The 12840-nt window shown below is 38.1% G+C and overlaps 1 protein-coding gene across 1 annotated transcript in view; it reads left to right on the top strand.

Annotated features, from left to right (window-relative positions):
- LOC306851802 (tumor necrosis factor receptor superfamily member 19-like) overlaps positions 1–12840 on the top strand; it is a 38229-nt gene that overhangs the window by 24399 nt on the left and 990 nt on the right. Inside the window, exons 6-9 of the mRNA XM_079388247.1 lie at positions 5857–6018; positions 7545–7667; positions 7863–7965; positions 8917–9146. Of these exons, the coding sequence (XP_079244373.1) occupies positions 5857–6018; positions 7545–7667; positions 7863–7965; positions 8917–9146 (618 nt within the window). The remainder of the gene's footprint in view (positions 1–5856; positions 6019–7544; positions 7668–7862; positions 7966–8916; positions 9147–12840) is intronic.

The following is a 12840-nucleotide window of genomic DNA, read 5'->3' as shown; positions in this document are numbered from 1 at the left end:
GGCGGCAATAATGGAAAAATGTTCCAGATGAGGCGAGCAGGACCAAGGACGAAAGCCATGTTTCGGACAAACAAAGGATGTTGCAGTCCCTAATGTCCCGTTGGAAACTAATCCTGGCTCTTAGATCGTCCATCTTATTCTCCAAGGATTGGACATTTGCGAGCAGAATGCTCAGAAGAGGAGGACTGTGAGCCCTTTTCCTGAGTCTGTCTCGAATCCCAGAGCGATTCCCGCGGTGTTTCTTGATCTGTCGCCTCGGGGGGTTATTGTTTATCTCCGCGTTCCGAAGAATCTCCAGAGGCCATGATGGATTCTTGGCTAAAGTGTCCTGGAACAGGTTAGTGTAGCGGTTTCCAATGTCCATAAGTGTTTCTATGTTATAGGTGATCAGTGCCGACATGGAATGTGTAAAAAGAGAAAGTAAAAGTAAATTAAAGCAAAATCTAAGCGGCGCGGCCAGGACGGCGTATAAAATATGTTTTTATAGTTCATAATCAATAACAATTCATAATGATTATTATTAATAATAATTTTTTACAATTGGAAAGTTTTATGGTGTATGTGTATGGTTTGGGTGTTTGGCTAGAATGCTGTTAGCTTACTAGCATGCTAATTTTAATCTCCACTGTAAATCGAGTGTCCTGTGCATTTTACATGAAAAGTGCTTTTTTGTGACATGCACAGTTTCTTGTGTGGTTCCATTTGGGTTATGATGCTGCTTATGTTAGACAGCAAGGACGCTCAATAGATTATAGAACAGAACCCATCCCCGCCAGCATAAAAGCTCCAACCATGGCAAATAATGAAGTGAATAATGGTGGCTCTTATATGGAGTGTTTAATCAGCAACCCCCTTGGAATCTCGGGATCAACACAATCCTCTATACTACACACCCCACAGTTGTTTCGGGCTCAAGGCCATGTGTTTGAGTGTGGCATTCTCTAAAGTCAACAGGCGCACATATCAAAGAGAACAGTCTATTGGCTCACGGAGCGCAGTGCAGCGATAGTATCAGCAGGTGAGATCTTTTCAAGGGCCGCCCTTTGTCTGTGTTTGCTGCAGCTGTGGGCAGCTGATAAGAGGGGAAAGGCTTTGGTTTTGGGGGGAGGTGAAGGGAAGGAGGACAGCACACAGCTGGGCCAGATTTGCTGGCATTGAGACATGACAGTGTAGATAGAAGTACCACTGTGAGCAAACTGTGAGGACATGCAAAGAATTCTGGTTCTTTATGTGATTCGCACTTTACACATCTTTCTTTGGTTTTCTTGCATAATATACACATATGCAATTTATTGCCTTCAGAAAGAAATTATAGGGTGAAGAGAAATGGGATCAGGAGATGATGCAGAAAAAAATATGAGATTGGAGGAAAAATTCAATTTCAACTTTTTTGCTTTTGTTCTCAATAAATTTTTCCTTCGCTCACAAAACATTTGCGTTCTCTCACAAAATGATTGCATTCCCTCATGAAACTTTGTGCTAAAGCACTAACATTTAGTTTTTTTTCCCCTCACCTCATATTATTTCCTTCACAAAAGTTTGTTAGCAAATGCAAAGTTTCTTGGGGGAATGCAAAAGTTTTCCACGAGAAACCAAAGCATTGAAATACGAAGTTTTTCCTGGTGGACAATAAAATTGGAAAAAGATCATGTCAAAGAGATCATATTTAGGAGTTCAATGCACATGAACACCACCACAAAGTTGTAATTACGATTTAAATCAGTTTCAATTTGTTTGAATTGAATTATTTTATTGAATTGACTTATCATTTACATTAATGCATAATTTTCATCGACAAATAAAACTATCCTAAGTTGCATGTACAAAATACTATAATATTGTACAATTACAATACAATATGTAGTAATTCAATTTTACAGAACCTTTAAGAATTGAATAAAAAGCTAAATAGAAAACATATTATATGCACATTACTTCGTAATTTTTTATAAGTAGACTTATAGTTCACCCAATAATGAAAATTCTGTCATTACTTACTCACCCTTATGTCGTTCCAAACCCGTAAGACCTTCATTCAAAAAACCAATTTAGAATACTGGGAATTCTGATATACTATTATTGCCATACTATTGGTTACTGTATAGTATGGAAGAAGGCATACTCGGACACAGTCATAGAGACTTCTTCACACTTGGGACAGAAAATAACCACCTAGCAACCACTCAAAAAACCTATCAACACTATATCAGCTTGCTAAAACCCCCAGAACACCTTCAAATGCACATAGCAACACCTTGGTAAAGCTAAATATCCTCTAAATCTGCTGATGGCAAATGCTCTAATGTACTGAAAGAGAGATTAGTCACTATAGGACTAAATCAAAACTATAGGTGCAGAGCTCATCATTATGTCTTCAAACGGCACACATCTCTAACAAAGAAACTTCTTTTGAGAGCTCAACTGATGTTGACATTGTCTCACAAAGAGCACTTGTATCTGTGAAGGCCAAGCCCATGTTTACTTAATGATTAATTTACCATAGAGCAAATAAAGAATGCTTGTGTCCATCCAGTGAAAAGATGTTGAACAAATATCTGGTTCATATTTAACTTCATTATAGCAAAATAATACGTCGGCATAAAGAAGTCCGCAGGCTTTATCTCTATGTGTTGTAGTCTTTGTTCCAAAATCTGACTGTAGGATTTGGAATAGACATGTCTGTACCATTACTGTATGTTTTGATGTATTCTGGCCTTACAGATTGCCGCTATTGAATGAAAAAAATACAAAACACTTTTTCATTAAACTAGATTTTTGCAAAGAAGTCTTTGAAGCCTGTGCAAAACCTGTCACTACAATACCAGTGAGACTTGCCAAGCCATGAAGTTGCTAGTCTATCCAAGCTGGGCAGGCTGCTGAACGTTTTTCACACTAAAAAAAAAGCTCTCTTAAGAACTGTTTCCTGAAAGGTACTGTCGAGAACCCAAAATGGTTATGGTCCTGGAAGTACTTTTCCCATTCATTTTTCTCATAGAGAGAAGCCAAGAACCAACCCAACCAGCCACAAGGTGAACTACAACACTGCAAACTTTGATTTGAAGCAAAATAGTATTTGAAAATCAGACAAAAAGGTGTGTACTTTATAGTTTCCCTTTCCCTTATTGAAACTGTAGTCACATGAAAGCATTGCAAATGTATTTTGAGTGTGTAGGGACTCGTCATTCGCAGTCGAGTGAGAGTGGGGGGTCGCTAAATAGTTGGTTACGATTTGCTTGTTTAGATTTTCTAATTTGTGGAGTCTTTTTTTGGTCGCACTTTATTTGAAGGTCCAATTCTCGCTATTAACAAACCATTAACTATGACTTTTGCCTCAAATCTCCTAGTTTGCTGCTTATTAATAGTTAGTAAAGTAGTTGTTAAGTTTAGTTATTGGGTAGGATTAGGGAAGTAGAATATGGCCGTGCAGAATATGTGCTTTATACGTACTAATAAACAGCCAATATGTTAATCATAGGCATCCTAATATAAGCAACTAGTTAATAGTTAGAATTGGTCCTTATACTAAAGTGTTACAGATTCTTTATTTTGTATTTTTTGCAGAATCATGGGAAATGTAGTTTTTAACCTGGAATTTCAATGTTAAACATGTTTAACTGGAAATTATGTCGTTAATTAAGTTAGGGCGTTCTAGGCAGTTGCTAACTAGCTGTTAATTGATTAACTGTTACTATAGAAAGAACCGTTTATGTGAACGTACACTCTTTAGATCTCGCCACACAGCCGTTTTTCCAGTCCTAAGTGACGGACATATTGATGTACACACCAGATAACATGATAACCCCAATTATCACAATGACTTAATAGTCGGTGTCAGAAGAAGACGGATTGTAAAACCTCTTCTTCAGGCTAGATCAGTCACTTGATAGTCCCCCGCTTTTTCTCAGATGGCTGTTGTCTTCAGAGTTGGGAAGGCTCGCTAGACGGTGACATCAGAGTTCTTGCGGTGCCTTCAGACTGTGGCAGCTGTTTTCTCAGGCTGATTACACATTCCCCAACCCGACTTCAAACATATAGCAGTGACCGCCCTCGGCCTTGATCTGCCTCTTAATAATGGGCTTGCTGGACTGGCAAGTGAAGGCCCGACTGGCCTGGGGTGAAGGGGTGAAAAATTATCAGTAGGCCGGGAATGTGCCCTTCACCTTCAGGACATTTCTGCTATTTAAACCGCGTTTTATTTGGAGCCAATTCCCAGCCGCAACCGCAGCGAGAGAAGATTTGTGACACACTCAAGCTGGGGTTTTGGTTTTGGCAGGTTGAATGGAAGATGAGACAGAATGGGTCACATGGTGGAAAAATGGAAAGGGTAGTAGAACTTGAACGCCTCTTCAAATAATGTCTGGGTTTTATAACACTATTATTAAATCTCGTTGGAGATTCTTACAGGAGCTCTTGGTGAATTAAGGCCCTAACATACAGTACTAACGGCAAAGTTCTTCTGCATTCTTCGCTCAGAGGCAAACAGAAATTTGAAATAGTTGGCAATGGTTTACTGTTTGCAAACATCTGATGTTTCGTGTCTCAGCTTACTGAGTGAAAACAAGAACCTGAAAAGATTTCCATGTCAAAGAAGGTGGACCCTCAGATCAAATGTTCATTGGCAGTTTGAAGGTGCCCGCAACTGGTGCAAAGTTTTCTGGAAAGTTTGCGCCTGCAAGCTGTTTCAAACCGCCTAAACAGATTTTCCTTTTCAACCAGATTTGTTTAAAATTCCCTCACGCCCATTTGTTCTTGATTTTGCTGAAGTAAATTGGGCCCTTTAGCCTGTAGTGTTATTTTAGTATCAATTTATATACTATACAAATTATTCATATTTCAGTTAGCTTTTATTTTTAATGTTTTGAGTTTAATTCATTTGAATTTTTAGCAGTTTTGTTAAATACTTCTCATTTTTATTAGCTTTTGTTTTAATACTGCTATTTATTTTTTAAGTTTTAGTTTTTATGCAGGCCTTCCAGTTTCCAGTTATTTTAGGAAATGTAGTATTTCAATTTGACAAGACGACATCTAATTTTTATTAATTTTATCTAATATTTTTATTTTATTTTAGCTTTATTTTAATGAACAAAAATGGTTTAGTTAACGATAATTAGCAAAATGTAACCATGTAAAAAGTGCACCTCTTTTTTTTTATACAGTGGAAGTAAATAAGGGATGAACCTGTCGAGCTCTAAAATAGCTTAAAAAATGCCCCAATTATGAATTTTTGAAAATGGCCTTTCATGCAGTGTGTAACACAGCTCTAAATGAATGAAAACATCCTGCAAAGTTGTAAATCTGAAAGTGCACCATGTATAAAGTTATTGTCTCTCAAAAGAAAGAGTCGACTCTGAATCATTTAAATGAGTCGTTTTTAAAACTAATCTTAAGCCGTTTCATGTTGACGCCACAGCAGCACTGTGCTCACAAAAACGGCTTTAAATGAAATCGACCAATCACCATAGATAAGCGTCATGCAAAGGAGGGAAAAATGAATCGTTGAGCAAAACGTTTGGGAGTCGTTGAGCAAATAAGGTAAAAAATAAATGCATATAAGAAAATTAAAGTGTTTTTTGACCTTGAATGCATGTCAACCTGTTATTGGGGACTCCAAAAAAACAAAATACGAACCATTCGTAACCCATAGGGGCACTTTAAAATGGATATTCACAACACTTTTATAGTGGCTGGCATTTATCCTTTTTTGGAGCTTGACAGGTCCTGGTCACTATTTGAACACGCACCCTATCAAAATGTATTTTTGTGTTGTATTTACTGTATGAGAGTGAATAATAGAGTAAAAACTAAACTGGAGCCCCTCGGTGACCTCACTTCCTCTCTCTGCTGTGTATCTGTCAGGTATGGGGCGAGTGAATTTTGTCCCGGTCCAGCCTGTGGTGACCAGCCCCAGAGACATGGCCCTAGCTGCGGTCATCTGCAGTGCGCTGGCCACCGTCCTGCTCGCCCTCTTCATCCTGTGTGTCATCTACTGTAAGAGACAGCTGCTGGAGAAGAAACCAGGTGAGTCTCGCCATCTGCACCTTCCTCTGATCATGAGTTTTAGTACAAGAGACACGGTTTATGATTAGAAGGCTTGTGGAATAACTGTATGATTTTATTAGTAGTGCTATTAAATAAAAGATTCCTAATCACTCTTTACAACTATTTACAGTACCATGGTAACTATGGTTTTTATGGTTACAAAACATGCCAAAATAACATCCATAATTACTTTAGTTCTTTGTATATCTGTAAAATCATACTCAGTTTATGTGGGAGCTTCTATAAACAGTGTAAAAAGCCGTGTCTTTCTATCATTTTATGTATTTATTTGATGGCAGCGGTTCTACTGTTATTACATTTTAGTGTAAACTATGGTTAGCATAGTACATTTGGAAAGATATTTTTTTATTTTAAACATTGACTAAACATCAGTTGACCTATGTAGTGATACTGACAGATTTAACGTTAAAATTTGTTGTAAACAGCCTACAGTTAGGCGAATTGACTATTTCTTGGATAGTTTATTATAGTTTAGATTATTACTATTAATATTTACACTACCATTCAAAAGTGAGAGTTTAATGTTTTTGAAAGAAGTCACTTATACTCAAGACTGCATTTATTTGATCAAAATTCCAATGAAAACAGTAATATTGTGAAATATATTTGTAATATATTTTCGTACGCTCCGATGTGACCGTAGAGCGCGCGTACGCTCCGATGTGACCGTAGAGCGCGCGTACGCTCCGATGTGACCGTAGAGCGCGCGTACGCTCCGATGTGCCCGTAGAGCGCGCGTACGCTCCGATGTGACCGTAGAGCGCGCGTACGCTCCGATGTGAGCGTAGAGCGCGCGTACGCTCCGATGTGAGCGTAGAGCGCGCGTACGCTCCGATGTGAGCGTAGAGCGCGCGTACGCTCCGATGTGATCGTAGAGCGCGCGTACGCTCCGATGTGAGCGTAGAGTGTGCTTACACTCACTCAGATTTGATCGTGGAGTGTGCGTATGCTTAAATCCACGCCAACGTTCATATTTATAAAGACGTCTTTGACGTGGAAAAGTGCTTAGAGTCACGTCAGGGTCTGAGCAGACGTACGCACTTTTTATTGTCGTAGTATTGCAGGTTTTTTAAGATATAAGCTGTTCTTTCAGCTCTCTGCTCTAAACTATGATTGATCTTTTATGTTAATGATATTAATTAGGAGTCGTTTACAAGGCAGAGGGCTGAAACCAGTCAATTGCGTGCAAGGTCAAGATCATTTACGATTCATAGATTTCACATCTGAAAGAGATGCGTACGCATGATTTCTGTTCGTACGTTCATTCTATGAATATCATAGTACGCATATCTTAGAAATTATCGTAAGATCAAATTTAGGGTGGTTTCTGCGCAGCATTTTATAAATGAGGCCCCTGATGTCATGCAGTACAAGGTTTTTACCATGGTTTTGAAAAAATGTAGTTATTATGCTTTAATCGTTGTCTAATCAGGCAATAATGAAACTTCACTGTTTTTTTTCTGTTTCGTGTGTCGGTGTCTCAGTTACATTGAGGTCCCATGAGGGTCCTTATGTGGGGTCCGAGCTGTCTTGTCTGGATCGGAGGGTTCTGGAGTTTTCCCAGCAGCCTTGTTGTCACTGCGGTCACAGCTCAGGACAGACCTGCGGTGAGTTTCACACACCTTTCAGAAGTCTTACTAAGACACTGCTAAATTGTTGGAGTGTGATGAGTTGTGTTTTCTCTGGATGAGTCTAAACATGTCAATTAGCCAGTTATTATCTGTCAGATGAGCATTTTATTAATCACGTCACAGGAATGTTGATTGTCGTGACATTAGATTCATGTGCGGTTTGTTTTCCAGGTCCTGTGCACCTGATCCCGTCTCTGTGCTGCGATGACACCTGGAGCCAGAGCCGCGGCCGAGAGAGTCGTCCCTATCACTCTCAGAACAGTCTCAATGAAGGGTGGGTCCTTCAGCCAGACACATTCACATTCAAATGAGGTTAAATGATCAGGTTTGGATCTGTGCCACTTTAATCTGCATGGCAGATCTGGAAGATTAGATCAGATTCACAGATTCATTTACAATTGCTGACAAAATTCTGTCTATTTTTAACAATAATATTGTGAAATAGTATTAAAGTTTAAAATGCAGTAACTGTAACTGTGTTCTATTTTAATATATTTTAAAATGCAATGTATTACTGTGATGCAAAGCTGAATTCAGTATCATTGTCATATGATCCTTCAGAAATCATCCTGCTCAAGAAACATTTCTTATTATCAATGTTGAAAACTTTCATATTTGTTATTATAATTTTGAAATGACTTGAGCTATTTAAATATATCCCTGCTGAATACAATAATACGTGTTTTTGTTTGTTTTTTACTGACCCCAATTTTTAACTCTTACTGACCACAAACTTTTAAATGGCACTGTCACACATCTTATTTTAGTGTCAGTTTATTAATAACATTACTATTGACCAATAATTAAAAAAGCAGTATTACATTAACGTGTCATTTCTAATAAAAAAGTATTAAGTATTTTGCTATTTATTTAGAAAGTAACGTTAATGGACTTTTGTTACATTTTCTCACTTGACTAAAGGTCATTGCACACTGAGTCCGAAATTTCCGTATGTTAAAAAATAAATACGACCTCAAATTGTGTCAATCACGTTTACACACTGCCTCTGAAACTTTCGTCCGTCATCAAAAATTCATCTCAGGTTCGATTTTCTGCGTTTTTGCATCCGTAGCAACCATTTTGATAGGAAAGGATGACGAATACGAATATTATTTTTTATTTAATGAGCACTGTGTCTTTAAGATGCCATCAAAACCAGTTTAACTTCAGCTCAACTCCTCCATTGAGCTCCATGAAATTTGACCGTATGTTTTTGTCCCAACAGATTGGTGAATCCATCACTGGGCAGCAGCCAGGCAGACGTGGGATGTGCACCTGATGAGGCCTGGCCACTCATTCAGACCTTCACAACTTCAGACAATCCCTCAGAGTCCACACAGAGATGCTCCTCGTGTGACGAGGAACGAGATGTGCAGTGCTCAGGCCTTACCCCAGCTGAGCCTGAGGATGGGTCAAACAATCGGCTTCTACAGCCACAGCTGTCTGCAACTGAAGGTGAGTGAAGCCACATGGTCAAACACAACTAATCAGTCCAAAGTGATTGACCGAAAACCCATTACAGGGACAAACTCGTGTCCTCCTGGGAACGTCCAGTTTAAGAGTCTATAATATTCTCATGCTTCCACAGAAATTCATGAGAAATGTAGTTTTGTGCCATAAATCAATTTACTAAATGTCAATGAGTTGTATTTTCTTACATTAACGGTACACAAAATGCTTGTAAATTATAAAATTGTACTTACAATGACATATTTTGTGGGTCAAAGTGGTCTATTATTCAGTCAAAAGAGCAGAGTAATGTATTAATTTAATTTATTAAAGTTAATGATGAGATTTATTTAGTTTTAAAAATCAAGATTAAAATAAACTAGTGCTGTCAAACGATTAATTGCATCAAAAATAAAAGTTTTTATTTACATAATGTGTGTGTGTACTGTGTATATTTACTATGTATATATAAATACACACTCATACAGTATACATTTTGAAAATAATTTACATGCATTTAAATTTATATATATATAAATATTTATTATACAAATATAACTTTTTTTCTTAAATATATACATGTATGTGTGTTTATATTTATATATGCATAATGAATATACACCGTACACACACACACACATTATGTAAACACAAACTTTTATTTTGGATGTGATTAATCCCAATTAATTGTTTGACAGCACTAAAATAAACATTTTATTCAGCAAGGATGCATTAAATTTATCAAAAGTGACATTTATAATGTTACTTTTATTTCAAATGTTCTTTTAAACTTTCTATTCATAACAGAATCTCAAATATATATACAGTGGGGCAAATAAGTATTTGATACACTCCTGATTTTTCAGGTTTTCCCCACTTACAAAGAATGGAGAGATCTGTCATTTTCATCGTAGGTACACCTCAACTGTGAGAGACAGAATATAAAAAAAAAATCCAGAAAATCACATTGTATGATTTTTTTTTTTCTTTAAATAATTCATTTCCATTTTATTGCATGAAATAAGTATTTGGTACAGAAAACTTTGTTTACAATTACAGAGGTCAGACGTTTCCTGTAGTTCTTGACCAGGTTTGCACACACTGCAGCAGGGATTTTGGCCCACTCCTCCATACAGGTCTTCTCCAGATCTTTCAGGTTTTGGGGCTGTCACTGGGCAACACAGAGTTTCAGCTCCCTCCATAGATTTTCTATTGGGTTCAGGTCTGGAGACTGGCTAGGCCACTCCAGGATCTTGAAATGCTTCTTACGGAGTCTCCTTAGTTTCCCTTGCTGTGTGTTTGGGGCCATTGTCATGCTGGAAGACCCAGCCACAACCCATCTTCAATGCTCTTACTGAGGGAAGGAGGTTGTTGCCCAAAATCTCACGATACATGGCCCCATCCATCCTCCCCTCAATACGGTGCAGTCGTCCTGTCCCCTTTGCAGAAAAGCACCCCCAAAGCATGATGTTTCCACCCCCATGCTTCACGGTTGGGATGGTGTTCTTGGGATTGTACTCATCCTTCTTCCTCCAAACACGGCGAGTGGAGTTTATACCAAAAAGTTCTATTTTGGTCTCATCTGACCACATGACCTTCTCCCATGCCTCCTCTGGATCATCCAGATGGTCTTTGGCAAACTTCAGACAGGCCTGGACATGTGCTGGCTTGAGCAGGGGGACCTTGCGCGCGCTGCAGGATTTTAATCCATGATGGTGTAGTGTTACTAATGGTAACCATTGAGACTGTGGTCCCAGCTCTCTTCAGGTCATTGACCAGGTCCTCCCGTGTAGTTCTAGGCTGATCCCTCACCTTTCTCAGGATCATTGAAACTCCACGAGGCGAGATCTTGCATGGAGCCCCAGTCCGAGGCGAGAGGTTGGAGTCTGATTGATTGAGTGTGTGAACAGGTGTCTTTTATACAGGAAACGAGTTCAAATAGGTGCAATTAATACACGTAATGAGTGGAGGATAGGAGGGCTTCTTAAAGACAAACTAACAGGTCTGTGAGAGCCACAATTCTTGCTGGTTGGTAGGTGATCAAATACTTATTTCATGCAATAAAATGGAAGTTAATTATTCAAAAATCATACAATGTGATTTTCTGGATTTTTTTATTTTTATATTCTGTCTCTCACAGTTGAGGTGTACCTACGATGAAAATGACAGATCTCTCCATTCTTTGCAGCTTTGCATTACAGCAATAAATTATACTTTAAAATATACTTAAATACAAAAGAGTTATTTTGAATTGTAATACTATTTCACAATATACAGTTTTTACTGTATTTTTAATCAAATAAATGCAGCCTTGGTGAGCATGAGAGACTTCTTTCAAAAACATTAAGTTTGTAGTCGGTAAGTTTTTTTTAAATTAATAAATGCCCTACAAGTATAGTTCAATGTTAGGTCATTTTACCTAATGCATTAACTAATGTAAACATGTTTAACGTTATTGTGATTTGTGAGCCGAATGAAAGCAGAGATGTTGAAACACTCCACTTCTGTGTTCATTTATGAGAGCCAAAGCAAATGAGCAACTGACAAACCGTCGATGCCATCGAGAGCCGAGGGTGGTGTGTGTAAACATGCGATCACAGGAAACAAAAGCCTTATGGTGAAAAGCCGAACATGAAAGGAACAAATGATTCAATTTCCTTTGAAACACATAAAAGGGCCCTTTTTCAAACAGCATGCTGGTGTGAAACACGTGAAGTCATGCCTTCCCTATTTTGTTAGCCTTCAAAATGTCACCAGCTAGTAGAGAGCTTTAAACACGATGAATCAAGATGTTTGGGATTATATAGTTACATAGATTTCTGTTTTTGTTTCAAGTATTCAACCTTGACGTGAGATTATAAACTAAAAAGGAAGCTTACAATAGTATAAAAAATGTCTGTTCCAAATCTGCATGACGGTTTTTTTCCCGTCAAAGTCACAAAGATAATTTTAATAATGTTATAGTTTTTCTTGTCTGTATAATGAAAACAACTGGGGACTGTCAAGAGACATAAGTAGTTTAAAAGTAGTCCAAACATACAAGACATGGATAAAAAATATTAGATATCGTAGACGGAATTAAAGGGATAGTTCACCCAACAATGAAAATTCTCTTTATTACTCACCGTTACGTCTCCCTAATTATTTGGCTAGAGTTTTTGGGAGGTAACACAAAACATGAAGGACTTGAATAAACTCGAGACGAGTCACAGCGTAAACACAGTTAAACAGACAATGAGCAGTAAAGTTTCGCAAGAGAAAACTCAAATTCAGAAAACGACAACAAAAACAGGAGCAAAACACCAAAGTAAACGTGGGAGAGCAAACAAATGAAAAGCAAATGCTCCAGCCGAACTCACGTTCACATCCGGGTCTTTATTTTAACGTCTGATTGGTCCTCAAAGCGTTGCGTAGAATTGATGACCGATGGAAGCATGGTCCAATCACAGGTCCTGTGAGGTGACAGTGAGGCGAGAGAGAGAAAAAGGAGAGAAACATCCCTCCCAGAACAATACCACCAACAGTATCACTCACCCTCATGTCGTTCATAAGTCATTAAATTAACAATTTTGATGAAATCTGAGAGCTTTCTGATCCTGCATAGACAGCAACGCAACTGACACGTTCAAGGCCCAGAAAGGTAATAAGGACATCATTAAAATAGTCCATGTAACATCAGTACATTTTGAGACAATATTTG

The sequence above is a fragment of the Barbus barbus genome (assembly GCF_936440315.1).
Source record: "Barbus barbus genome assembly, chromosome: 31".
Classification (NCBI taxonomy): domain Eukaryota; kingdom Metazoa; phylum Chordata; class Actinopteri; order Cypriniformes; family Cyprinidae; genus Barbus; species Barbus barbus.
Note: the sequence above shows the minus strand (reverse complement) of the source record. Positions and strands in the feature narration are given on the sequence as shown.